The following is a 26,696-nucleotide window of genomic DNA, read 5'->3' as shown; positions in this document are numbered from 1 at the left end:
ACTTGCATATTCCTCTGTTTTGCGGGTAAATGAATTCCCCGCCATTGGGCATGCATGGAGGGGCAATCAATCAAGGTACCGAGCACTGCAACGGGCGGTCGTCACAGGACCCATCTTGCTCAATGATTCCATCACCAGGCAGCTCTAAAACGTTGGACTGTTTTGAGTAACAAGCCACGCGGCGCCCGACCATGCACTGGATATAATCCTCGACGACTCTAACAAAGTCATCTCCAGCTCTGAGAAGAGTTATACTCGTCTTTCATATCTCGCCATGGACTCGAGGATTGCCATGAGGCCGACCAGGCCGCAGACCATCAAGGAGCTGGTGGCCCAGGCGGAGAACTTCAAGTTCAACACAAACATTCCGGTTAAGCACTGGACACGTGCGGCTGAGACGCTGTACCAAGAGGTTTGTTGCATATCCTATCCACATCTTTGTTTGGGCGCAGCTAACGGCGTAGGCGTCGTTTGCAGTCTCAGATGGCGATTTCGGAAGAGCTTACATGATGCTGTATCGACACTCCGTACTGGTCCTCCAGTACATCCCGACACATCCACAGTTCAAAGATCCCGACAACAAAAAGGTGTACAAAACGCTATCGCGACGCATACCGCGTGTTATCCAAGACCTAGAACAGCTGAAGCCCGAGATCGAGAATGCCGTCAAAGAATGGGAGCGCCATTCGCTGTCGTCAAAAGCGAATGCCGACTCCGAGCCGTCGTCACGATATGAACAGTTTGCAGCGCGCGATCCGAGTCTGACAGGAAATGCGAAGATCCTGGATGCGTTTGACCACCAAGATTTGGCTGTTGATCTTGCGCAGAAGGAATTGATGAGGAGGGATACTGCGAGGAGGGCTACGAGACAGGCGGGGATTGCGGATGAGGATATCATGTCGAGGAGAAGAGGTGGGAGATGGGATCAGTGGGATGGGGCGAGGGTTGGAGATGATGAGGATCTGAGGCGGCAGATGGAGGCGACGAGGCATGCTCTTGATTCGGCGCAGGAGAGACGGACTGATGATGATTATCGACCGACGTCGCATACGTACAGTTATCCATCGATCTCGAGACCACGAGCCGTTGACTACGAAGGCCAAACGCCAATACCTCCCTTACAGCCAAGCCGACCACCGAAAGAGCCCGTTGCTCCTCCACCAAAAGAACCTCTACACACACCATCATTACAAAGTCTGCCACCAGCTCTTCCTCAAAAAGTGCCTCTACCAGGCTACGCACCTCTCATCCCCTCACCATCCGCCCGTCCCGAAGTCCCCCGTAAAGAAGCCCTCGACACGCCCCCAGCCCTCCCCAAAAAAGAGCGTCTCACCTTCAAACCAGGCGCATACCTCGAGAACGGCGATCCAATACGCTCACTGTTCCTCCCGAAGAACCTGCGCCAGAAATTCCTCGACATTGCAGCGGACAACACCCGTCGAGGGCTGGAAATGTGCGGCATGCTGTGCGGAACACCGATCAACAATGCGCTGTTCGTGCGGTGTCTCTTGATCCCCGATCAGAAGTGCACGTCGGATACGTGCGAGACGGAGAACGAGGAGGTCATGTTTGATTACTGCATGAAGGAGGATTTGTTGCTATTGGGGTGGATTCACACGCATCCGACGCAGACGTGTTTTATGAGCTCGAGGGATTTGCACACGCATGCTGGGTATCAGGTTATGATGCCTGAGAGTGTTGCGATTGTGTGCGCGCCCAAGTTCCAGCCATCGTAGGTCACGCGATCAAAGTGAGATTTTGAGTAGAGACTGACATGCATTTTTAGGTATGGCATCTTTCGATTGACGCACCCGCCGGGACTGGATCATATTCTCAATTGTAATCATCAGGATACGTTTCATCAACACTCGATTGACAATATTTACCGGGGCGCGGGACAGCCGAAGGGTCATGTTTATGAGAGCGATAAGCTGGACTTTTACGTACACGACCTAAGGACGAAATAGAACATGCGTAGCTAAATACAGCATGCATAGCATAAGGCACATAGCAATGGAGTTAGGTGATGAGGTACAAAGAGTGTCACAAGCCGTTACTGCACAACCTCTAATGACTAATTCTAGCGAGAGCTGCATTTGAGGCCCAGGGCATTTTCCGCACAGCGAAAGGATCAATAAAGTGTTTCCTTACCGCACAGTATGAAGACTTGTGCGATGCAGATCTGCACCCTGCCCAAAGGGGATGTTGGGTCGATCTTTATCCCGCTGTGGAGAATGAGATCTAGGGATTAAGATTGGATCTTGGGAGGAGTGGGGACTTGTCTCTTGGGCTGGGGGGGATGATCCGATAATGAGGAGGTCGAAAAGGGTGTGGGATTGACGTTGGGGGTAGGGATCGGCGAGCTGAAAATGGGAGCTTGTTGAGTGACCGGGTGAGTGGTGAGGGATCGACGGGGGACTACGAGGTAGGGAGAGAGTATTGTCTGATGCAAATGAGCTGATGCAATTGCTTTGTCTCAATGGCATCGTCAATATTGTTTATTTGTATCAAGGCTTATATCCAGTGCCCTTTACAGCACACTCAAGCAAGGGGATTGAGACCAAGACAATATTGTACATAGACATCAACCCAATATCAGCCCTCCAAACAGAACAAACCACTTCATTTTGTCTCTCCCATCTCCGCACCCTTTTCCCAATGAGGACTTTCAGCTCTGCATAAGCGACCACTCACACCGTGCTGATTATCAAGTGTCTCAGTTGAAGGGGACCACGCTAAAAAAGCTTAGGGTCAGATTTTTTGGAAATGCCGTAGTCGATCAGCCCTGTTTATGTTACTTAGTCTGCCGTATTGGGACGGGTTCAGCTTAGCCCGGGTCGGTCCGCTATCGACTTTTGCTGGGCTTAGTACGTAAGGTGATGGTCAGCTTGGGAAGAATTGGATTGGAGAGGGAGTGACATGACGTGAATTGAAGGGGCTGAAGCCACGACATCATGCGAGCATCGATATCATTAACTCTTAGAGGGAGTGATGCAGGTAGGTACTTAGCTGCATGTGCATTGACATTGTGTCTCAGAGGCAAGGCAAAGATCTCAGACATGGCGGAGAGATCTACTGTGCCCTCACTTACAAATACGCTTGTCGCCAATGGCGCTGTAGATCCATGGACCTCCAAGGGTGATTGACCTTCTTTTGGGGCTAGGAGGGCGTCCTGCTCCGCGTAGGTCTTGTTCAACGACGTCTGGTTTGTCAATCTCTGTGTTTTATTGGTTTATTGGGGTGACCGGAGGCTTGGAATGCCGTGTCGTGGGAGATTGTCTCTGTACTGTGTTGCAGCTTGCATGTGCTCGAGACAAGAGACAAGATAAAGAGGCGTACGTCCACCCTCCCAGCTCCCCTCTCCCCCGCTCCCAATTTTCTTACTGTTCTCGTTGAAGCTTCTCATCTGATATTTTTATTTTGAAGCTTGAGCTATGGCGGAACAAAAGAACGGGGTAGCTACAAATGGCTACGAGAAGCAAGCTTCTCCTGCTTCGTCCTCTACCAAATCTGAAGCTAAGCCTCTTCCCAACGGCGATAAGAAAGATGGTATCGTCAAGAGCTTCAAGCAACTCCGCGTCGCGAGTAAACGACCGCTCCCCAAGGAGATGGGCGATGGGTCGTATCGCGTTGTGGACAACAGACCGGGTTTGAGGGAGGATATTCGACGTCTTCGGGGAAGAGGTATGTTGACAGTCATTGTGAGGGTACTTGGTGAATGGAGCTGATGAAAGTAGACCTCAAGACTCTGCTTGAGATCGTCAAGTCCAAAGTCAAGGGTGAAACTCAACAGGACGACAAGACCATGATCATGGAGCGCACGATTCAGCTCGTCGCTAATCTGAGCGATCACTCCAAGGTACAGGAGTCTTTGACGAATAGTTTCATCTCGCAGCTTTGGAACTCGATTGATCATCCGCCTATGCTGTACATGGGAGACAAGTTTCGGTTCCGACAGCCTGATGGTTCCAACAATGTAGGTCTTCACTCTACCTGATGCTAGTGTGATGGGTACTGACCATGTAGAACCCGTATCTTCCTCAATTGGGCGCCGCGAGAACGCCCTACTCTAGAACCGTTCGTCCAAAGGGCATGAGTCTCGGTGCGCAGCCTGATCCTGAGGCTATCTTCGAGAGTGTCTTTGCCAGAGACGCCTTCAAGAAGAATCCGAATAACGTGTCAAGCATTCTTTGGTACTGGGCTACTATTATCATTCACGGTAAGCTCCCTCCATTCACCTTACGTCTCATCAATTGACTGACTAACTTGCGCAGACCTCTTCTGGACAAACCTCCAGGACCCTAACCAGAACGACTCCTCCTCCTATCTCGACCTCGCCCCTCTCTACGGCTCAACTGAGAAAGACCGCGACTCAATCAGAACCTTCAAAGACGGCCAATTGAAGCCCGATTGTTTCGCTGATAAGCGTCTCATCGGTAATCCACCCGGTGTCCCCATTCTTCTCATCATGTTCAACCGCTTTCACAACCATGTCGCCACGAACCTCGCAGACATTAACGAGGGCGGCCGCTTCTCCAAACCAGCTGAGCATCTCTCCCCCGAAGCTGCAGAGGCTGCTTGGAAGAAGCGTGACACGGAGCTCTTTGAAACAGCGAGACTTGTCACGAGTGGGCTGTACATCAACATCACGCTTATTGACTATGTGAGAAACATCATCAATCTGAACAGGGTTGACACAACGTGGACTCTTGATCCGAGACAGGAAATGGGCGTTAGCGTGGGTACAAAGGACCTGTCTGAGAGCGGCACTGGAAACGTCGTCTCTGCTGAGTTCAACCTTTGCTATCGCTGGCACTCGTGTCTCTCGGAGATGGACGACAAGTGGGTTCAGGATTTCTACACTGAGCTTCTTGGCGAGAACTACGGGCCTATGAACTTGCAGACTATGATGAAGGCGCTCAAAGCGTTCGAGGCTAGTGTCGCTGATGAGCCGAGTGAGAGAACGTTTGGCGGCTTCAAGAGAGGCCCTGATGGCAAGTTCAACGACGATGAGCTCGTTGAGGCACTGGCTACGGCTATTGAACAACCTGGTGGTGCGTTCGGCGGACGCAATGTCCCACGCATCATGAAGCCCATTGAGATGTTGGGTATCATGCGTGGGAGGAAGTGGAACTTGGCCGGGTTGAATGAGTTTAGGAAGCATTTCGGCCTAAAGGCGTATGAGACGTTTGAGGATATCAACTCTGATCCCTCCGTCGCTGATGCCCTGCGCAACTTGTATCAGCACCCTGATTACGTCGAGTTGTATCCCGGTATCGTCGCTGAGGAAGCAAAGACTCCCATGGTTCCAGGTGTTGGTATCGCTCCGACGTACACCATCTCTCGAGTCGTCCTCTCCGATGCCGTGGCGCTGGTCAGAGGTGATAGGTACTATACCACCGACTACAACCCTCGCCACCTGACGAACTGGGGCTACAAGGAAGTTGACTACGATCTCAAGATCAACCACGGCTGCGTCTTCTACAAGCTTTTCCTCCGTGCATTCCCACAGCACTTCAAGGGCAACTCGGTCTACGCCCACTACCCAATGGTGATCCCCTCGGAGAATAAAAAGATCCTCACAAACATCAAGCGCGCAGACCGCTTTGACTTTTCGCGTCCTGCACCCACAGCCACACGCATCAACATCATTGGGTACAACGCGGCAAAGTACATCCTCGAGGATCAGCAAAAGTACCGCGTCTGCTGGGAAGAAGGCCTCAAGCACCTCATGGGCGAAGCGGGCGGTCGCTTCAAGCTGTCGGGTGATACGCAGCTACACGCCCAGCAGCGCAAGTGCATGGGTAAGCTCCTGTACAACGACACGTGGCGCAATGCGGTGAAGTCGTTTTATGCGACGACTGCTGAGAAGTTACTCGCCGAGAAGTCGTATAAACTCGCGGGCAAGACGCAGGTTGATGTCGTACGAGACGTGGGCAACGTTGCGCACACGCATTTCGTCGCGAGGATGTTCAACCTGCCGCTCAAGACGAGCGAGAACCCAAAGGGTGTGTTCTCGGAGCAGGAGCTGTACATGATACTTGCTGTGATCTTTGTGTGCATCTTCTTTGACATTGATCCGGCCAAGAGTTTCCCGCTTAGACAGGGCGCGAGAGAGGTTGCGCAGAAACTTGGTGGTATTATTGAGATGAATGTCAAGTTGGCGAATAGCATTGGTGTCAAGGGTTTGTTTACCAGCAAGCCGGATAAGAATGATGATCCGCTGGCGAGGTATGGTGAGAACATGGCGAAGGGGTTGAAGAAGGCGGGTTTGAGCACGGAAGATATTGTCTGGAGTCAGATCCTTCCTACGGCTGGTGCTATGGTGCCCAACCAGGCTCAAGTGGTAAGTCAAAGACCCTTGTCTTCAATTGAATGAGTCAAGAGTGCTAATGGGTTAGTTTGCGCAAACACTGGACTGGTATCTCTCCCCAGCAGGCGAGAAATACCGCCCCGAGCTAGCCCGCATCGCCGCCCTGGAAACAGGCGACGAGACAGACGCTCTCCTCCTCGGCTACGCAATGGAAGGCATCCGCATGGCCGGCACATTCGGTCTCTACCGCGAAGCCACAGGCCCCGACACGATCCACGAAGACGACGGCCGCAGCATCCCCGTCAACGCCGGCGACCGCGTCTTTGTCTCCTTCGTCCAAGCAGCCCAAGACCCCAAGATCTTCCCCAACCCTGGAGTCGTGGACCCGAAGCGTCCGCTGGATAAGTACATCCACTACGGCGTCGGCCCGCATGCCTGTCTCGGTAGAGATATCAGCCAGGTTGCGCTCACGGAGCTGTTTAGGGCGGTGTTTAGGAAGAAGGGTGTTAGGAGGGTTCCGGGCGCGCAGGGTGAGTTGAAGAAGGTTCCGAGACCGGGGGGTTTCTTTGTTTATATGACGGAGGATTGGGGAAGTATATGGCCGTTCCCTACTAGTATGAAGATTACCTGGGATGAGTAGGTGATTGGTAGTTGTGGTTGTAGTTGTAATGAGGATGAGGTGATGTAACGGAGAATGGGTATAGTTAGATTGTAGGTAATTCACTTTGTTGCTCCGAGATGCCTATTGCACTGTTCTTCAACTCCTCGGGCTGTTCTGGTATTGTATTGTTCCTGGTGTAGATGAGACAGACACTGCGCTTACAGGGCGGGTAGGAGGATATCTAGTGGCACTGGGGGCTCAATTAGTGAAAAATACATGGTATTAAGTAATATCTAACCAAGCTAAGTTAGTCGCACCATATCTGCACCTTGACCCCACGTAGACCCTTCAAAACTCCCAACTCCATAGCGACCTGTCGAAAAGCCACAACAATCATGTCAAACTCCTCCAAACACTCCTTATTCCAACTTTCCTCGGGAAACTTCTCAAGACGAGGAACTTGCGACTGGCACACAAGACTGTCAGCAAACATAACATCCCCCTGGCCCAGGCGCTGGAGCTCCGAAGCCAGCGCAAGGCCGGGCGAATTGACGAGATGCGACTGGCCGGCCTTGAACCCTATGCCGACGATAAGCACGCGCTTTGGCACGAGTATTCCAGAGTCGCTCTGGCGTTCCTCAGTATAGAGCTCGTCCAGAATACGAAGGGCTATTCGTTTGGGCCGCTGATGCATTCTATCTGCTGCCTGTTGCAACAGCGGAAAGTCATTGTTGAGGAGGAGATAGTGGGGGTTGACGGGGATGCAGTGACCACCGACTCCTAGACTTGGGGAAAACGGCATGTAACCAAATGGCTTGGTTGATGCGGCCTTGCATACTTCAAAGGGATTGATGTTGTGGCTAATGCATGCATCTGCCATCTCGTTGGCAAACGCTATCCCCATCATCCGCTGACAGTTTTCGTAGAGCTTTGTCATTTCTGCTACTTCGGGGCTTGAAACAGGTATAACCTGGTCAAACACGCGTTGGTACAGCTTGGTAATGGAGCTTAGTGACCCAGGGGATATATCGTCAAGCCCAGAGACTACCTTGGGGATAGAATGCATAGGAGGCTCGGTACGGCCAGGGTCAATACGCTAGATGAGCAATCAGTTTCACTCAAATATTCGGTCAGGTGGGTTTACTAACCTCGGGAGACATGCCAACAAAGTAGCCATTTGACAAGGCAAGAGGTCCAAGTAGTTTGCGTGTCATCCCCACAGCCACTGAGCTCTCAACCACAATCGTCGACTGCGGCTTTGCCCACATCAAGAGCACTCCTGATATAGGAGAGATCAACAGATTTGTCGGGCAGGAGAAGAGTAGGGACGGACATCAAGAAGTGGGTTGCATGAGCAAGATCTGACTCTGATGTCGTAAAGCAAGTGTTGGGACGAGTGCAAAACTCACGAGCTACTTCTACAACTCGCTTCTGGCTGACGTTGAACCCGAGAACCGGATAGGCAGTGGAAAACGTAGACACTAGGCCTGTGCCTACGAATCCTATGCCAATGACGGCAACGAGTATGTCTTGTTTGCCGGCCAGAACTTGGTTGCCCTTCAGGGCAGGCTGTTCAATCTTGTGCGGCATGTTGACGGAGATGTAACGAGATGAAGAAGTGAATCTGAATGGATTTGGTTGATGTCTGGTTGGTAAATCTGCTTGGATTGAGATATATTGCCGTAAACATTGAGGCTATATATACTATCCAATTAGTCTGCATTGTCACATATGAGCTTTTGACCAATTACTCTATTCTCCATCTAGAGGCTACAATGCCTCCCGTGACGTGGTCTAGACCTCTGTCATTCTAATTCCGGTGATGTTCTGGAAATAGATGGCGTACAAAACAGGCTAGACTTGGGAATTAACCTCAATCAAAAACCCGGGCATCATATCATGGACTGGAATGCAGGCAATGGCATCATATTTGAACAAACAAGACGACGAGTGAAACAACTTCTAGGCTCTCACACGGCGCACCCTCCACCTCGACACATCATAGGAACAATGCATACTTGTTTGGATTCGGGTTCCTGCGTCTTGTGTCTCAGAGGACGGATCTTGCCGAAGCCAGGAACAGGTACCATTCGAGCGTGGCACATCCTGTCGAGTCCAGAACAAACGCAATGATGGCGCAAGTCAAATACTGGCAGACGGAGAGAGGCACGTTCATAGCCAAGTTCACTAATCAATACAAGGCGACAACCAAGATCGTCACGACTGCTTCTTGCAGCCGACGCCCTGCAATCACCCGTGGCATGATCTCAAGCCCACCTTACTTTGATTTTATCTTCTGTTTCTCTGCCGGAATCTGGTGACTTTCCAAGCTGGTGTCAGCAAAGATGCTCCCAAAGCCTTGCGAAATCACAGGAGAGACCACCGCCGACACTCTCTGCACAAACGGAAACCAACAACCTGTTCCTGACAGGGAAGAACATTGCCTCGGTAGTGGCATCGACAAACATATTGATGCTAGGGACAGGGTCTCGGGTATCTCAAACACTATATCCGTCCAGGGACTGGGCGTTGATGACCTTATGGGGAATGTCCCGCAGTCAGACAAGACTGATATGCTCGGCAGCCGTGGACTCACTGTTGAAACTTCAGGATATCCCGAGGTTGATGATCCCGTTGATCCAGCACGAGTCCTCAGTCGACAAGACCTTACCAAGCAGCGCATCATCTTCCTCGGTGCTATCCTCCTGCTCAACATCATCCTGGCCATCACCGCGATACTAGGAAAGGAGTCTAAGATTTCTCTAGCGATGATATACTTCATCAAGAGTAAAGACTTTCTTTCCTCCATCATATCCCCCATCGGCCTTGTATTTACCAAGGTGCAGCAGGCACTGTGGCCCCCAGACCCCGTTACACAGCGCTGGATATTATCACTGATACCAGCATACTCGGAAAGCGAAGAGCAAATCGTAAAAACCATATTCTCGCTCCGTGACAACGGTACGGAGCCTCACCGGCAGGTTATGGTGGTGATACTTGATGGGCAGCCCCGAGACATCAGGGGGAATATGACACGGGTCATCACCCAGCTCGAGAGAGCGTATATCTCCTTCAAGTGGAAAAGGGGAACATTGCGGATCATTGCTGGCTACATGGAAGACGTTCCCGTTATTGTTCTCGAAAAGCTCAAGAATGGCGGCAAAAAGGACTCCCTTATCCTATGCCATGATCTGTTCAATTATATCCGCCCCAACGCGCCGATTTGCACAAAGCTCCTAAGAGAAGAGATATGGAATCACATCTTACCATCTCTGCTGCCAGAAACTGATCAGTTTCAAGGCTTTGATATGGTGTTTTGCACCGATGCAGACTCCACGATTCACAAAGGTGCACTAGCCAAGCTAGCAAATGCTCTGTACCGCAACAAGAACGCCATTGCCGCCTGTGGCCTTGTTCTTGTGGAGTTGGAGCCAGGTTATGAATGGTCTGTTTGGAATTTATACCAACAATTCCAGGTATGTAGAGAAGATTTCCACATAGAATTGATCGCGTCAGACTAACAGCCCCAGTATACCTTTGGCCAGTACGTTCGCAGAAGAGCAGAGCACTACATTGGAAAGGTCACATGCCTTCCAGGCTGTATCACCATGATATCTGTAAGGGAGGAGATGGGAGGGGCTATCCAAAAGTATACAGAGCCCATCACGGGGGCCTTGGTGCTCTCACATCAAGTGCAGTACCTTGTGAGTCGACTCTTGATTGCATGCAACCCTTGGATCCGCCATATGTTCTGAGCTGACTGGTTTAACACAGGGAACAGATCGAAGACTGACCTACTCGATGCTTTCTCAAGGGCAGCACTTACACACGCTCTTTGTCCCTGACGCTGTGAGCGAAACAGTCGCTCCCCAGTCTATACAGCATTATCTCAGCCAGCGGCGCAGGTGGGGATCAAACGCCTACTTCAACAATTATTTCTATCTCGGCGGTGAAAGGATGATCTTGATTACAAGAATAGCAGCGACTATCGAGGTGGTTCGGTTGAGCCTTGTCTACTACCGAGTTCTCAACACCATCATGGTCCTCAAACGGGTCAGCCACGGAGTCCCCGTCTTGAAACTCATCCCGATGCTTGTCATCGGCCAGTTGCCCTCTTGCTGGTTCTTCTGCTCCGTTCTGATTGAGCGGGAGCTCAGATGCCGAGCACATAAGCTAGTACTAGGGTTCTGCATTAATAAATGCATTTCTCCCATAATGTCAATCATCATCTTTACAAAAGTAGCCATCAATCTTGGCAGTCAAGGTAAATCTCCGAAGAACCAATAAAGGAGAGACAGGCTCGCAAGCTAATCAGCTTTAGCATGGGGCATGTCAGGTGTAACTGCCTCTTCAGCGCCAGCAGCAGCTACTGCAGACGCCGGTGGTCTTACGGATAACAATATATTGAGCGCCTCTGCTGTGGGACCATTAGAGGCCCAATTCGATGCTGCAATTACTGCTAGCGTAAGTAGTATTGCAAGCTTCAGCGGTGTTAGTGTTGAATGTTAAGTACTTGATTGGATGTACAAATAGTAGACAATATATAGAGAGAGTTGGCGATGTAGCCACACATAGAGCGACACAACGAGTGTTTTATCTTACTGTATTACAATAAAAAGCGCCATAAAGTACACCAAAAAGAACGCAATAACCTTAAAATCGAGTTAACAGGTCATACGGCTGTTGTCTTGAACCTCAAGATCAAAGCAAAACAGGTGGTCTGAAATAAATGTAACATGCACGCACAAACACAAACACATAGAGACTAATCGACATTCTCGAACCCTATAGAATTATACTATTTAGACTACTTAAAGACCGCGGGAAGCGCCACACCTGCCAAAATATCTTGCTGATTGGTAGTTATGTTAGTATTAAAGAACTCAGTAACCACTCTGGTCCGTTCATCCCGCAGGAAATAATCATATCCTATAATAGCGCTACAGGGATTGACATAAACTGTCAGCGGCATCCGACCGTCATAGATAATATTCCACTAAAAGCAGCGTCAGTCCTGTAATGTGAATACCAGGGGATGAAAACCTACTCCAACGCCACGGCCGGAAAAGTCTCTCGTCACAGACCCAGTGAATACAGCGCCACCTTTGATGAGCATGTCCTTGGAGAACAGCGGAAAAGTGATGTTGTCATAGCCCCTAGACACCTTGGGGCAGCTTGCGTCGCTTTCAAAGCTGTTCATCGTGTGGTCAACTGGGATGATATCACGGAAAAGCCACATGAGCTGATGCGTGCCAGGCAAGCTTCGTAGTCACATTGTTGTCACGGAACGATAATGGAATAATTATGTGCGGATATGATCTGACGTTTGGCAAGCCATTGTCTGCCATGAGTTCTAGAAGTCTTCGACGGCATCGACACTACCGGAAACAATACCTTATTAGCCATATTCAAGTTTGGCATTCCTGAACATGATCCAAGGTACCGATTCCAGGCGTTTGTATTCACCCCAGGATCGATCTAGTCGGCTTCCATTATCATTCTTGACTCTAGATCTGAGGAAATTGATGATGTTGGGTCTAGAACAATCCCTGTCTTGCGTGCCACGTTATCCACCCTGCCATTTGGGTTACTGTGGCTGGCATATGGTCATGATTCGTCTATCTTTGAAAGCTCGACCACAGAGATATCTTTCTAAACTATCAAACTTGTCAGCCATCGATTACGTAACATCGTCGAATTGTACGACTAACATGGGCAAATACTTACAAGATGGGCGCAAGAATACTATAAGTAGACTCCCTCCTACTGAAAACCAGAATCTTTTTTCCAACAAACTCGCCTACTAAGTATCATTGAACATCCAACATTTCAACTGATCCAAATACGTATCAACATGCATTTTCACTTCATCTGGCTCGTTCTCCTTGCCACTCTGGAGCATGCAACGGGACAGAGCTCTATCGGCCTTTGCAAGCCTGCCGCGTCTTCTTGTGCAGCCCTGCCTCAGGCTTCTGCGGAAATCTGCTCGGACCTCATTGGTATCTCATACGCCGTCTGTGAACAAAGGCCTTAAGGCTAACCTGAACTTGTGCAGCTTCGAAATCACTCTCTACAACGCTCTGCTTCGTTCCCGCCGCAAGCGAAGCGGTTACGGTTACCAAGCCTGTCGTGATCCGGGAAACAGAAACCATCACGGCAACTACTACAACTGATGTTACCACTACTACCTATTCAAAGAGCAGAACGTGAGTTTGATGTTGCATGTTTGCTAGCAAGCCCAGTACTCACCAGATATTTCGGACAGTAAGACGCTTCCTACCATCACGGCGCTGTATACCACAAAGGTTGTCTTCCGGACTGACACCAAGGTGCTGTACACTACGCTCCCCAAACCTCGAACGTATCTTTCTACAGTTATTGTTACTACTACTCTACCAGCGTAAGTGCCATTGTCTAATGACGCTTCCTCTTGCTGACCAAGACTCGCAGCACAAAGACGCGCAGCACTACCTCCACATGGGCACAGCAGTCCTGCGATGCTGGAAACAACAAGCTGAAGCTTAGGAGAGGCCAGCTGGGTGAAAGAGCCGCGCTCCCCCGTGACTGCTGTAAGCCTTGGATACTGCGCCATTGCTGCTGCAACAAAGCTGAATAATTACCTAGACTGCTATTTGACAAGCACCTCAACCAGTGCCATGACAAAATCCACAACCTTTGTCGAAAGGCCCACGGTTAACATGTCTTATACGAAGTTCGCTGGCAGCAAGGTCCCAACTGTCACTAAGCGCATTACTGTCAAAGAAACTACTACCATCTCCACGACCATTGGTGCAGTCACTGATATTTCCACCACCATCACCAAGACCAGACTCTCCAAGAGCACAGCAACATCCATTTCTACCCGATTCTCCATCTCATCTGTTACAGTCCCCTGGACAAAGACCGCCACAACAAGAACCATCCCCGTCTCCACCGTCCAGGTCAACCCGTGCGGGCCTACAGATTACGGCCGGATCGAAATCGGCGTTCCTGACTCCCCGGAGCTCATGGAGAGCAACGAAGTGTCCCTTCCTGGTAGCACCAATATCAACAAGGACTGCTGTAATGCCTGCTACAAGACTCTCGGCTGCGTCTATTGGGCTCGCAGTAACACTGATGGAACGTGCCTCAACTTCCAGGCCACTGACTCGGCTGGATGCTCTACCTCTCAGTGTCCCAACGGGTTCCCTGAATTTGGTGTTTCTGACACTGACGATGGTTACAGCTACTTTGCCGGACCTTGTGGAAGTGGCTTGACGTGAGGTGGAGCACATTAGAGATTGAACACTATCGTTGAGGCAGAGCCAGAAGCCAGACTGAAATACTTTTCATTTGTTTTTGTATTTGATATAGGGTTAGTCACTCGCTCATTAAGTATTTAGTTTAGTCTCCGTCGGTCGTTACATAATAATACACTCGTTTAGCTTCCCATCTCTCATTGATTCAATTGTCTAAAGCTCTTTGCCACTTATATTAGTTTCTATAGGAGGATATCCACAAATTTGGTTACTAGGAGCAGCACTCTCTAATTGGTCAGGATAAACACAACGTGGTATCTACGTCAGTTCATTCCGACCGCGAGCTGGAGTTGAAGAAAACAAGGTTCTCTCACCCAAAGCGAGAGCTGGAATGTTCACTGCAACTAACAATCCGCGCTTTGTACAACAATTGCCCTGTTTCAGTGGCGAGTACTGCCCATTTCTTTCTGTCACCGCAACGTGACACCAGCGCCAATCACAGCCCCTTGCACTCATTACCCCCTAAAACAATGCCGAGCTTTCCGACCCCAACCCCTGTAGATCCGCATCAATTGGCCGCAAGCAGTTCGTTTCACATCTCATCTGTTTCACCATTTGTTTGCCTGCGCCTCGATGTGGAATGCCATTGGATAACGCGGCTGGGGATTGTCCTGCGCACGAATTGTGCCTGAGAAAAATGTACATATTTAGAGGCGACTTGTTCCCTGAATCTGTGTCTGTTCTGTTCTTGGCATCCTTATTCACTTCCATTGATTGTGAGGCCATTCACTCCTTTTCTTTTGCTGTTCGTGATACCTTGTGTTTCACTGACGTTCTTTTGGCGGTTAACAAGTCCCTGGTGGATTTCTTACTTAAACACTCGTTCTTTCAGGTCATTTGCCTCGACTCACGTCAATCAACTCTTTACACTACAACACTCATCAGATCACTATGAAGTTCACTACCCTCTCTCTCATCGCCTCTCTGGCCTCCCTCTCAGCAGCGTCGCTGTCTGCAGTCCCCATCATCGAAGCCATAGCCCCCAAATCAAAGAGCTGTCCCACCGGCAACAAAGAATGCCGCACAGCCACACAAGCAGCCCCCTACATCATTTCCAGCTTCCAGACTCAAGGGATCTACTCCCCCGCTGAAATCGCCGCCGTTCTCGCTCTCATGGCCTTTGAGTCTGGAGACTTCGAGTACAAGCGGAACCACTACCCTGGACGTCCAGGCCAAGGCACTGCGAATATGCAGATGCCCAACTACAACCTTCTCTACGCCAAGAGTATTCCTGAGCTGGCCAAGGGATGGCAGGGCATTGAGAGCACAGAGGGTCTTTCGGATCAGGAGCTGGGGGATTTGTTGGATGATGTCACGGTTGATAAGTATAACTTTGGAAGTGGACCGTGGTTCTTGAGGACGCAGTGCAAGGAGGATGTTCGACAGGCGTTCAAGACGGATGTTGATACCGGCTTTCAGAAGTACATTGAGGAGTGTGTTGGGACAGATCTCCAGCCGCGTCTGGAGTACTTTCAGCGTGCTAAGACGGCGTTTGGTTTGTAGTTGGTTCATGTGGTTTGTTTTTCATTCTATGGCTGGGGTTTGTGGCTTGATGACCTGCTCTGGAGGTCTTACCGTTCAACTTATTGATACAAAGGCTGGATAGCCTCTCATAAGGCTCAAAGCAAAGATGAGAAAATAAAAAACCAACGTTTATTCTATGTGAGCCATTATCCCCGAGTCTAGTTCATTATGTGTAATGAAGATTCTATATACGATGGAATCTTCTGTTCGAACTGACTATTTGCTTTACCTAAATCTCATACCGATCCAACTCATCATGCACAGGTCTATAAACAAAATAATCAAACTGCGCCTCCTTCGCAAGCCCATTGACATCCGAACACGCCATTCCCACAAACGCACCCGTAAAACTTCCATCTTTAGGATGTCCTCCACACTCATCCGACAAGATCGAAGCATCATAAACAGGTCCAATCTCCTTCAACTCCTGCCCCTCAAGAGCATAGTAAAACTGCAGCGTGCTCCCCGCACGAACACTAACCGCGAGTCGGACCTTGCCCTCGTTGGGGATTTCTACGGGTTCGGCAAAGGGACGCTCTAGGCGGCCTATGGGGAATGACTCTTCGGAGGAGAGAATCTGTAGCTCGCGCTGGCCGGCGGCGGTGGCGGTCACGGTTAGGTAGAAGAAGTTGAAGCGGCAGTAGTAGGCTGTCAGACCGGCGAATTGGCGCTCGTCGTCGGGAGAGTAAGTTATCACTGTTTCGGCGTCGTAGGAGAAGTGCGTTTGACGACGTGCGACGAGGGCTTGTTCGAACCATGAACCGACGGACTCTCGACCGATGAGGCTGAGCTGGTTGTTCTTGATGTTGAAAATGCGCTCGGGTTCGGGTGTGCGAAGCCATTGGAAGTCAATGTGGAGTTTGTCGGTGAAGGTATATCGCTTTTCTTTCCAGTATTCTGTGTCATCGCGTGCAGCGGGGAGATCAACGTGAAGACTTGGGACCGGGCCGTTCTTGATGTACAACCAGTCGTCATCGCCCCAGTAAGCTTCTTGGATAGCTGTTTCTCGACCCAGGACTGAACGTCGCTTTTGAGTGACGGGGCGGCCGGTTAGATGCACGATGTAGGTCTTGCCATCGGGCGTGTCCACGATATCAGCGTGTCCAGCTCTTTGAAGCGCTGCATTAGGTGCATCTTTTGAGGTGACGACGTGTTTCTGGGGATGGACTTCATAAGGACCCCAGATGCTGCGTGATCGTGCTAGGGTCATGGCATGGGTATAGCCTGTGCCGCCCTCGGCCGTAGAGAGGTAATACCATCCGTTGCGCTTATACAAATGGGATCCCTCAACATAAGCCAGATCTGTGCCCTTGAAGATGTTCTTTTTCGGTCCCACGAGTTTACCCTGCTTGGGATCAAACTCTTGAAGAAAGATACCAGAGAACAGATGAGGCCGAGCGCGATGATCCCATGTCATGTTGTTGAACCACTTGCGACCGTCATCATCATGAAACAGCGATGGATCAAAGCCAGACGAATTAGCGTACACGGGATCACTCCACGGCCCCTCAATAGCAGGCGCAGTGATGATATAATTATGCGCATCCTTGAATGAACCGTCCTTGCGCTTGACGTCCGTGTACACGAGCCAGAACTTGTCTCCATCGTGCGTCAGGCAAGGTGCCCAGACACCGCAACTATCAGGCTCACCGCGCATATCAAGTTGACTCTTGCGGTTCACTGGACGTACGACGAGTGTCCAGTTGGCAAGGTCTTTGGAGTGATGGATCTGAACACCGGGGAACCACTCAAAGGTGGATGTAGCAATGTAGTAGTCATCGCCGACGCGGCAGATTGACGGGTCGGGATTGAAGCCTGGAAGGATGGGGTTTGTGACCTGTGGCATTTTGGCGGATGCGATGAGACTGAGGTGAGAATTGGGTACTGTCGTGAATGAGTGGTGACTTTATATAATTGCTGGATCTGTTTTGCTGGCTGGCTGTCATTGCATTTAGCCTGAATGCAACCGCGGGGAACTCAGCTCACCCCCCATTCACTGTCATGAGGTTACGATGGGTCTCAGCGCCGATCGCCGTTCAACATTTCCCGGCTTGGCAGTGAGAAAACCACTCAGTTCTCCAAGACCATGTCACCCGTGATGTCCATACTTCCAGGGAAACTCTCCCAGAAGCCCTGCGTTGCGTCGGCGAACGTCGCGTACATGTTGCTGCCGAATGCAAAGTCTGTGTCGAACAGGTCAATGTCCGCGGGCGCGATGAAGGAAAAGTCGACGTTTGACGAGGTCTGGTCATTTTCACCGTCTGTAGCGCTCTGGGAATTGTTAGCGAATGAAGATGAGAGCGATTGGGTGACGTACCTGTTCGTCGGTGCTCTCGGCGTCGGGTTGACGAACGGGATCGGGCTGGAGAGCGCCGTAGTCGATGATTGCGTTGCGCATTTCTCGTCTTTCGCTGGGTGTTACTGCTAGATCGCCGTCGGCCTTGATGTTGCTGTAGAATATCTGCATCGCTTTGATCTTCTCGCGCTGTGGTCCGTCAGTATAGCCAGTGACATGAGACGGGCGACTTACCCAAGTGTCAGCCATCGGCCAAGCTTGTCGCATGTCTTTGAGGAACAAAAGACCCTCGACGATATGCTCCCTTCGTTTCTCAACTTGATGAGCCGTGTCGCCGGGATTTGGGAAGTGGTAAAAGTACAGCATCGTTCCAACTGCTGTGTAAATGGTGAAGCCAATCCATGGAACGAGACCGCGTAGGAAGTACAGGCCAAATGCGCGGATCTCTTGTAGCATGTCGCACACTTGCTCAGCGACCTTCTCGAGCTCTTTACTTGACCATTTTGACCATTGGTCCCAATCCTTATCGCCGACTCTAGCCTTTTGCATCTCAACCTCGGGGAGGTAAGATCGGTAGAGAAAGATGACACTCATGAAGTAGATGCAGTGCATGTAGCAGTATGCCTGACCTTGGTTGGACACGCTGTGTGCCCGTAGGAGGAAGAGTTCGTATCGTAGCCGTTCGGGCAGTGAGTTCTTCCAGAGTTCGAGGCGGGAGAGCAGCATCTGGAACTCGGACTGAGGCTGCCAGGGTGGTACAGTGTTGTCGTGCCGTGTACAAGCCCATTTGGCGACGGCGCCCCAGACATCAGCGACGCGCATGCTGTTGGCCACAATGCCTAGACTGCCGTGGACAGTACCCATCGCCCCATCCGGCATTGAGCCATCGAGTCTTTCGCACAGAACGATCTGGCCAAAGTTGAAGCTATCCGACTCACATGGGAGCTGAATCCGCATCTTATCACCCGACAGCATCCTATCGCGACCCTTTCCCCCGCTGAGAAGACTGTCCATCAGGAAGCACGTCCAGGCAGTGCGGCGTCTCTCTTCAGCGTCGATAAAGTCCTCGCGGGTTGTCGCTGGTGGCGGTTCTTCGAATAGACCGAGGACTTGTGCCATGCGCACCGCCATGCCGAGATAAACCCATGCCCTTCGACCCTCACCAGCACCCCAGGAATGTCCAGTCAGCATGAGAAGAACCTGGGCGCGATGTACGGTTGGTTGGTCTACTAGTGACAAAACAAGAGACCGCGCATGAGCAGCGAATGTATTGCTTGCTTCGACCTGTGTCGCATACCCCGGCGGCGCAGCCTGTGAGAACCTGCTCCATGTGAGTGAGACGATAAGCGAAGGAATCATATGCCGCACCTCACAGTGATAGCCAGCATCGCCCAGACCAGCAAAGGATCCAGCCTCCTCTCGCGGATAGCAATGAGGAGATTCGGAATATGGTGGAACGACCACTTGTACGAGCACCGCAGATAACTGTTCTTGACCTCATCCGTCAGGAAGCCGAACGGGTCCGTGGTGGCCAAGTTCCCGGCCCGGATCAGCTCCGAGTCAGCCCGGCTACCAGCCCCGGCTCCGACTTCATCCCGGTGACGCTCGAGACGGCTCCGGCGGAAGATGAAGGATGTGCCCTTGGGCGGGAAGACGCACTCGTCGCCGCGGTCGCGACAGCGTGTGCAAGGCGGACCGCCTGAGTGGATGCACTGAGAGGGGTGAGTCAGTTGCTGTGAGAGGGAGGGGAAGGGAAGAGGAGCACTTTGCGCTTGGACGAGCGACACGCGCCGCATGCTATTGACTTCTTCATCGTCGATGAGTCAAGTGATGGTGACGTCCGTACGTTGACAGGGCAGTCAATCAGTAGTTCATTGCTACTGGTATTTTGGCTGCGCGAATGTCGAGGCGTGGGGCAAATTTTCCAATGCTGGGCGTTGTATTGGTCATCTTCTGGTCGGTGCAGTGAGAGACACTGAATAGAGACTCGACACCAAAGATACAGCGATTGTGTACGACAACGTGCACGAATCCATTTTTATTGTCAACTTCAATGCAACTTGTGTATGATTAGGACTGGGGTTTATATACCAATTCTTAGCGAGGTACTTGATGGCAGTGATGAGTCGAGCTGCCCGCATTTGCCATCGTTGCTCGCTGTCTGGCGGTGGGGCTGGGCGGCTCTGGGCACTGAGCTTAAGCGACTATGGAGGCAGCCGACGCCCCTAAGATAGTGCACCATTCACTAAATTCAATCGTCGCAAGAACCTCTCCAATCCACTGGAGGCCGGAATTACAGTACACCCGACCCGACGCCATTCACCACTAATGGTGCCTCTGGTCACTAGCAGTTTGTCCCTGTCGGGCATTGTTGATTCAAGTTGGAGCGTTTGCGCATTTAATTCCAGGCTGATAGCTGCGTGCGTATCGGATTCGAGGCATCATACTCTATTTCTAACTGAAGATAAATACATTTCTTGGTAATTACAGACTTACCTGCATGTTACGTTCCTTTACCTATCATCAAGCCCTTGAGGCCGTGAGTGAGGCACCTTAATGCAAGGTAGCCTTAAGAAGCATCCCTTCCATGAAAGCTTTATTTTGACAGCAACTCACCTCCAGCTTCGCTACTGTCCTACCTTGCTCAACGAGCCCAATGTGGTTCTAATTCGACCTACGCCAGGTGCTTTCCTCCGACTCACCGTCTGCTTCAACAATACATCCTATCTCGAGTTGAGGAACTGTGACCGGGCCCGCCGGTTTAGTTCCACGTTGCCATAGTCCGGAGGGAGATCCTGGGCAGCAATGCCGGCCTCCCGACGGTCGCGGTGTGTCAATATCTCACGACTCTCGCAATTGTCCATCATGAGGTCCTCCCATCTTGATAGAGGGATTGGCGGAGCATACCCGAAGTTCTCGCGGGTATTGTACTTTTGATACAGTTCAGACCTGCCACGTTTCGTGGCGCCATCGTGCCCTTGAAAGTCTTTGATGAACTTATCGGCGCTCCACACTTGTCCAGGATTGAAGTTGCAGCGGAGGATAGAACTTTCATTGGTGAGGACTGCCAGGGCTTTCACTGCTCTGCTGTCAAGGCAGCCAAAAAAATGAGCCTCGTACTAATCCGGCAATTGTGGGAAACACGTTTCAAGTGCCTCGAAAAATGCTCCATCTCGTTGAACAGTTTGCTGGAAAATGTCCGAGCACAGATCCATGGCAGCATCGCTATCGATAATCATTGAATATGATTTAGTTGGCATACCAGCATCAAGTGTAGCCAGAGCTTTAACCGACCAGTGGCTCAACTCCCGGAAAACATGGTTACCCAGGAAATTCTTGTCTCGCTCGTCGGATTCATCGGCCTGCATCTTGTAGAGGTAGGCGTCATCGAAGATATTGGCCGCCTGAAGAATATTGGTCAGCATGCTGACACGATGCTCAATTCGGAGTCGTGGATTTTCCTGGAGGAAAGGGATGAAACCATTGGAATGACGTTCCTGGAGCCCCACCGCGATGTGGTCTTCGCGCAATATTATTGCTCTCAAGGACAATCGTTTGCTAAGAGGTAGATGGCGCAAGAAACGAATGGCGACAGCGGCAGCTGAGAACCGATATTTGGAGCGATGGGCAACAGTGAACCTTCCCCAACGATCCACCTCCCATAACTGTAGTCTATCCCATTTTTCCTCGTCCCCCAGTCTCTGGCCCATCGCTTCCAGGTCCGACCATGAAGGTATGTCCCAGGGCTCAAAGCATTCGTCGAGGAAGTCGAGCAGGTCTTTGCGATCTCCTTGCCAACCTACTATAGACTGAGCCGAACGGCTTCCTGGGCATGTTTCCAGCTTCTGGGCAACTAGTCTCAGTGCAAATTTGACGGCTTGGGAGAGTTCGTAGCGTGGACCTGACGTGCCCCAAAAGACTCGTTCTCGGGACGTGACTGTGCGATAGACTTTCCACTCTCTGCCCCGGGCAACCTCATCCAAGTATCGGCCTGAATAGACTGTCCGAAATTGCTCAGGGCTTCTCACAGCCTGTTGAAGCTTCGGCACAAACCAGGGAAATTCTCTCCCTATCTCTTCGTAAATGGCGGGGGTGACGTATCCCAAGCTTCCGAGCTCAACAAGGATATGTGTTTGCATGAAGTATTGGGTACGAAGCAAGTAATCGAATCGGCCGGCCCACGAACGCCACTCGGGATGGTATACGGTCGAGAACGACACAACGTTGTGCTTCAATGGAAGGTTCTTCGTTTCGGAAGCGATAAGCTGGCACGTGTACATGAGGGCGAGGTCCAGAGGTTGTCCATCGGCGGCGGCGAGTTTGCCAGATCCAGGCTGGAAGGCATATCCGCCATCGAGAGTGAAGTACGCTTGATAGATAAGGTGTCGAATCTCATGCGGGAGACTGAGCAACCTGCGGGAAGCCATGATGCTGCAGGTGACAGGGTTCGATGAAGCGCGGATTGATCGTGATGAGAACAAGCAACAGTGTGACTGCTTAGAGGTGTCGTTAGCGAGCAAGCAGTACAAAGTGGTGCTAGATATCTTGTATCCTATAGGAGCCGAACTTGGCTCGCCTCTCAATATTGTGCTGTGCTTTGCGTGGTTGAACTTTGCCTAAACTTTGGTTCAAAGGTGCCTGCATGGAGAAATGGTGGATTGAGGGGGGTGGAGAAGGATCGAAAGACGGGGCCACTGGGGGTTTTATACCTCCGGTGCCTCAGTATTAGGTAACATTTGGCACCCAGACAGCAACACCAGGTACCAACTTCAATGACTCATAACAAGCAGTTAAAGTTTCGTATGGCGCATCCCCTAAAATGTTATCTTCATACAATTCGGGGAGGAATTTGAGATTGCAGTACGGAGTACATTGCAGATTCATTGATTGAAGTTGAAGCTTATGATCTCAACGAGATGTATCAAGCCAGAACACTAAAAGATGTTAATTAACTTCAGCTTTTGGAAGCCGCATATAAAGATAGCCTTGATATAAATAAGTCTCCTAATTAAAGACAAAATGATACGCTTTTATGATGACTTAATCAGCAACCTTATTTGAAGCTGCCTGGGGTATATTGTATACCTTGGTGTACCAAAACGTTGCTGTATGTCGATTAGAAGGCACAGAAGAACTAAAAGGCCCGGGAATCGATAAATACAGAACGTCCATGGCTTCACCAACCTTGCCCGGATCCCCCTGAGGCACCGGCTCCAAGCGCTTGAGATTCGATTCCACTGCCTGTATAAGCTTCGCCTTGCTATGCATTAGGATGGCCGCAGTATGTCCTGTCTGCCGTAGGTCGAGAATTATTTGGATGGGAAATTCTTCAGACCCAGAGCCTCGAATGCCGAATGGCCTGTAGGTAATATGCAGAAATCTCTGCGAGGACTGGTGTAAGTCACATCGATCGTGGTGCAGTTGGCCTTTTAGCCGGACACCATGGCAAAGGTCACTGAGAGGATTTTTTACTAATTTATGTCCAAGGTTTAAACACTCCTCTTCAGCTGTTCAATTTATCCATCGTATCTTGTAAAAGGTTCTTCAGTCCAGCTTGTATAATGCAAAGTAAGAAATCTAAGCAAAAGCCGCTTCCCATCAAAGAACAATACTCTATCTTTCACTATCATTAGTCTTGTTATATCGGCTAGACACGCCATAAGATCTAATTTCACAAAAGAGGCCTCGTATATATTTACATCCTTCAATCTTTTACTTATTTAACAACAATATAGGTACTATTACGCTCCAGCAAACCCTCCTCGACTATCATCCAATTCCTACCCTTTTCCTGACATCAACGGGACCCTTCCCAGAGTGAGTGTATGCGATAGATACGATTGAAATGTGAAAGCTAAAAAGTATTCATGTGTCTCTAGGACTCTTGATATAGTTGTTGATGAAACGGCAGGAAAGAACACAACTTCTCGTCTGACAACTGTTAGTACCGTATATGAGTGGTTGCATACCTGCTTACGTTAGCCAGAATTCTTGTTACACTTGATCAAGATCATTACGGGGCTCATTAGGGAAGGAATAAAATCTCCAGGCTGAACATTATCGAACATGAACTAAGGTTATGATATCGCCAAGCCACATTCTGGATGACTAATGCTGAAGGATTCTCGAAGGGCGCTATTGTCAACGAGCCAAGCCAGGTATAAATGCAACCTCCGCTTCCTTGGAGACACTGATCAACTTGCTTCTTACAACTTATTATTAGATACTATTGTTGAAAATTTAACATGACTTCTTTGACATCACGATCTGAGCTCATTGATCTCCTCAAATCTATCCTCAACGCCCGGAATGAGACGAAATGGGAAACTCTAGAATCCTTATTTCAGCCGAGTATGCTGATCGATACAACATCTCAGTCGCGCGATGCCTTCATCGAAAATCTTCGTTCAGCCAGTGGAGTCTCAGTGAGACTTGATAGTTGTGTGGTTGATGTAAACGCCCAAGCCGTTGCTGGGCGAGTCATCAAGACTGAAACCCTCCCAGATGGTGAACGGTATGAGTGTCAGGAGATTATTATCACATGGTTTGTCGACGGTCGCTTGACAACTCTCAAGCGACTCAAAGACGTTGAATCTCGCTCTGCAAAACAAACTGCAACTCCTTCGACGTTGGAAGAACTGAAACCTACTTCTCTTGACCTTGGAGCACTGTACCGCGAGTACATTAAGAGCATCAACGACAAGACCATGGAAGCAAACTTTAACAAGTTCTGTCAGTCATCAGTGACGCATAATACTGTGGACAAGACCATCGCGGAGTATATATCTCTGATTTCAGACAGTCAAAGTGCAATTAAAGGTCTGTACTTTGACATTCAAGATTTCATCATAGATAAGGAAGCGGGGAGAGTTGCGGCTAGGTTGAAGTTTACTGGACTCCCTGTCAAAGTATGGGCTGGCGCTGAGCCTAATGGGAAAAGTGTCGAGTTTCATGAGCATGTCATGTATTGGCTCGATGAGGGAAAGATTCACTGGGTTTGGTCTGTTGTTGATTTGGACACATATCGAAGGCAGCTTCAGTAGACAGACTATAGTCGTATGCAGAACGGAGGTCTCTATTGGATAATATTTGTGGACGTGTCAATTTAGCCGATAGATCTGATAGGTGATGCTGGCATCACCGGCGTTACCTCGAACAAAATCATCTCCTCTCCTGTTAATCACTGAATCGCGCTAAGCTGTCAATACAAAGTTTGGTGTCATGAGGGCAAGCACACTATGTCAGATATCCACATGTATATCCTTCTCTCATCGAGCTTTCGTACCATGGATTCCTGTGCCTGCCCGCTCTTATATATCCAAAGCAGTCAGCAAATTGAGGAGCCTTGACCTTTCCATTGGCACCACGATATCCAAACTTGTACCGCTCCAATTATCGTCGCTACAATACCAAACAGTGCCGCTGCTACTAATGCAATAAAAGTCAGCCAGAAGGCATGTCTCGGCGATCTTCTACGCTGCGCCCATCGACCCGGTCGAGACACAGGTGCAGGATCTTCCGACTCAGCATACAAGGTATGTAAGCGAATAGCCCAGTGAGGATATCTCTCAAAAAGCTCTCGCCGTGTAGTAAGCGGCCTTTCATACACAGTCTCTCCATGATGGCACTTAAGCGGTGCTGATATCCTTTGATCTACTAGTCGGACATCGTTCCCCCTCCAGCGATACCAGCACGAGTTAAATTCTATTTTTCGATCGAGCCATTGCTGGTCTTGGGGCGGGAATAGCAGTCGAATAGTCTGTAGAGTTTCATAAAGGAATGTTGGGTTGTAACAACCTCTTTTACACATGAGTTGAATCCAGATTATCAGTTTGTTTGTACATACCGCTTTAAGCTATCTTTCATAGATGTCTCCCAAGGTTCGTCTTTCATAGCCTCGTATGTCATCTCAAGAAGTGACACCAGGTCGAAAACTCGCAGGGTTTTGGACTGGCTGCCTATGTTCAGCATTAGATGATCGGGGAGGTGATGAGTCCACTCCAGTTGAACATCGGCGTGATCTTCTAGGTAACGTGCGCGAAGTCGACTCGCCATGAAGGGTGTATGGGGCTCGTCATTGTAGGCGTGCTTCGGGAACGTTTCTTTTATGAAGCTTGTCAGAGTCTGGCTTTCGCCCCAGCTAAGACCGGGCGTCGCCAGAAATACTGTCCTAGGGTCAAGGTTGATATTTACTGCCAGCATCACTCTGATGGTGGCAACAATATGTTCTTCTATAACAACATCCCAGGATGTGGTGTTCTGAGGTATGGGTACCGCCCTGTTATGAGGTACATGACTCGTCGCAGTATTCCTGGTACTTTGTCCATGGCCCAATTCTGAGGTCATAGTATTTCTCAAAAGCTGACGCGTAGAATCAGGCCCGTTTTTTAGAATGTCAGCTGTGGTAAATAAACCTTCCATTGAAACATTGAGCTGGCCAGCCTGATCTCGGAAATGGTCGAAGTAAGCACTGAGCTGATCCACGCGGCTGGAGCTTTGTAGATCCAAGCCCCAGAGCCTCCGAGCTATCAGCTGTCTCTTAGCTGTCGGATCCAGCTCTGTTTGAACACCAGTACTAGTATCAGGTGCAAAACTCATACTGAGAAATGAGGAATAATTGAGGGCGGAGAAGCCAAGGCGATGGCAAAAGACCCGGCTCTGATA

General features: G+C 50.0%; 11 protein-coding genes across 11 annotated transcripts; 6 read left to right on the top strand and 5 right to left on the bottom strand.

Moving 5' to 3' along the window:
* Nucleotides 1-274: 274 nt before the first annotated feature.
* FSUBG_815 (STAM-binding protein) lies at nt 275-2,245 on the top strand (the record flags this gene model as incomplete). Its single annotated transcript, XM_036686527.1, has 4 exons — nt 275-412; nt 465-1,732; nt 1,787-1,839; nt 2,085-2,245. The coding sequence occupies 4 exons, from the start codon at nt 275-277 to the stop codon at nt 2,243-2,245; spliced, it is 1,620 nt and encodes a 539-aa protein (XP_036543831.1).
* Nucleotides 2,246-3,434: 1,189 nt separating this feature from the next.
* FSUBG_814 (prostaglandin-endoperoxide synthase 1) lies at nt 3,435-6,953 on the top strand (the record flags this gene model as incomplete). Its single annotated transcript, XM_036686517.1, has 5 exons — nt 3,435-3,684; nt 3,738-3,976; nt 4,027-4,219; nt 4,275-6,346; nt 6,402-6,953. The coding sequence occupies 5 exons, from the start codon at nt 3,435-3,437 to the stop codon at nt 6,951-6,953; spliced, it is 3,306 nt and encodes a 1,101-aa protein (XP_036543830.1).
* Nucleotides 6,954-7,221: 268 nt separating this feature from the next.
* On the bottom strand, nt 7,222-8,504 carry FSUBG_813 (UDP-n-acetyl-D-mannosamine 6-dehydrogenase; the record flags this gene model as incomplete). Its single annotated transcript, XM_036686507.1, has 3 exons — nt 7,222-8,010; nt 8,063-8,193; nt 8,324-8,504. The coding sequence occupies 3 exons, from the start codon at nt 8,502-8,504 to the stop codon at nt 7,222-7,224; spliced, it is 1,101 nt and encodes a 366-aa protein (XP_036543829.1).
* Nucleotides 8,505-9,259: 755 nt separating this feature from the next.
* FSUBG_812 (chitin synthase) lies at nt 9,260-12,183 on the top strand (the record flags this gene model as incomplete). Its single annotated transcript, XM_036686496.1, has 5 exons — nt 9,260-10,390; nt 10,445-10,618; nt 10,689-11,178; nt 11,236-11,378; nt 11,947-12,183. The coding sequence occupies 5 exons, from the start codon at nt 9,260-9,262 to the stop codon at nt 12,181-12,183; spliced, it is 2,175 nt and encodes a 724-aa protein (XP_036543828.1).
* Nucleotides 12,184-12,768: 585 nt separating this feature from the next.
* FSUBG_811 (uncharacterized protein) lies at nt 12,769-14,176 on the top strand (the record flags this gene model as incomplete). The annotated part of the gene is made up of 5 exons (XM_036686485.1): nt 12,769-12,913; nt 12,970-13,120; nt 13,180-13,314; nt 13,365-13,483; nt 13,539-14,176. 5 exons carry the CDS (start codon nt 12,769-12,771, stop codon nt 14,174-14,176), a joined length of 1,188 nt encoding a protein of 395 aa, XP_036543827.1.
* A 927-nt stretch (nt 14,177-15,103) lies between these two features.
* FSUBG_810 (uncharacterized protein) lies at nt 15,104-15,715 on the top strand (the record flags this gene model as incomplete). The annotated part of the gene is made up of 1 exon (XM_036686474.1): nt 15,104-15,715. The coding sequence occupies one exon, from the start codon at nt 15,104-15,106 to the stop codon at nt 15,713-15,715; it is 612 nt and encodes a 203-aa protein (XP_036543826.1).
* Nucleotides 15,716-15,965: 250 nt separating this feature from the next.
* FSUBG_809 (xylan 1 4-beta-xylosidase) lies at nt 15,966-17,582 on the bottom strand (the record flags this gene model as incomplete). Its single annotated transcript, XM_036686462.1, has 1 exon — nt 15,966-17,582. One exon carries the CDS (start codon nt 17,580-17,582, stop codon nt 15,966-15,968), a length of 1,617 nt encoding a protein of 538 aa, XP_036543825.1.
* Nucleotides 17,583-17,806: 224 nt separating this feature from the next.
* Nucleotides 17,807-19,828, bottom strand: FSUBG_808 (general repressor of transcription; the record flags this gene model as incomplete). Its single annotated transcript, XM_036686451.1, has 4 exons — nt 17,807-18,007; nt 18,054-18,221; nt 18,267-19,353; nt 19,401-19,828. 4 exons carry the CDS (start codon nt 19,826-19,828, stop codon nt 17,807-17,809), a joined length of 1,884 nt encoding a protein of 627 aa, XP_036543824.1.
* A 927-nt stretch (nt 19,829-20,755) lies between these two features.
* FSUBG_807 (uncharacterized protein) lies at nt 20,756-22,459 on the bottom strand (the record flags this gene model as incomplete). Its single annotated transcript, XM_036686440.1, has 2 exons — nt 20,756-21,111; nt 21,295-22,459. 2 exons carry the CDS (start codon nt 22,457-22,459, stop codon nt 20,756-20,758), a joined length of 1,521 nt encoding a protein of 506 aa, XP_036543823.1.
* A 1,818-nt stretch (nt 22,460-24,277) lies between these two features.
* FSUBG_806 (polyketide cyclase) lies at nt 24,278-25,075 on the top strand (the record flags this gene model as incomplete). The annotated part of the gene is made up of 1 exon (XM_036686429.1): nt 24,278-25,075. One exon carries the CDS (start codon nt 24,278-24,280, stop codon nt 25,073-25,075), a length of 798 nt encoding a protein of 265 aa, XP_036543822.1.
* Nucleotides 25,076-25,736: 661 nt separating this feature from the next.
* Nucleotides 25,737-26,630, bottom strand: FSUBG_805 (uncharacterized protein; the record flags this gene model as incomplete). Its single annotated transcript, XM_036686419.1, has 2 exons — nt 25,737-25,791; nt 25,879-26,630. The coding sequence occupies 2 exons, from the start codon at nt 26,628-26,630 to the stop codon at nt 25,737-25,739; spliced, it is 807 nt and encodes a 268-aa protein (XP_036543821.1).
* Between the last annotated feature and the right edge of the window lie 66 nt (nt 26,631-26,696).

This window comes from Fusarium subglutinans (genome assembly GCF_013396075.1).
Source record: "Fusarium subglutinans strain NRRL 66333 chromosome Unknown NRRL66333_c0000003, whole genome shotgun sequence".
NCBI classification, from domain to species: domain Eukaryota; kingdom Fungi; phylum Ascomycota; class Sordariomycetes; order Hypocreales; family Nectriaceae; genus Fusarium; species Fusarium subglutinans.
This window is presented reverse-complemented; position numbering and strand designations above follow the sequence as displayed.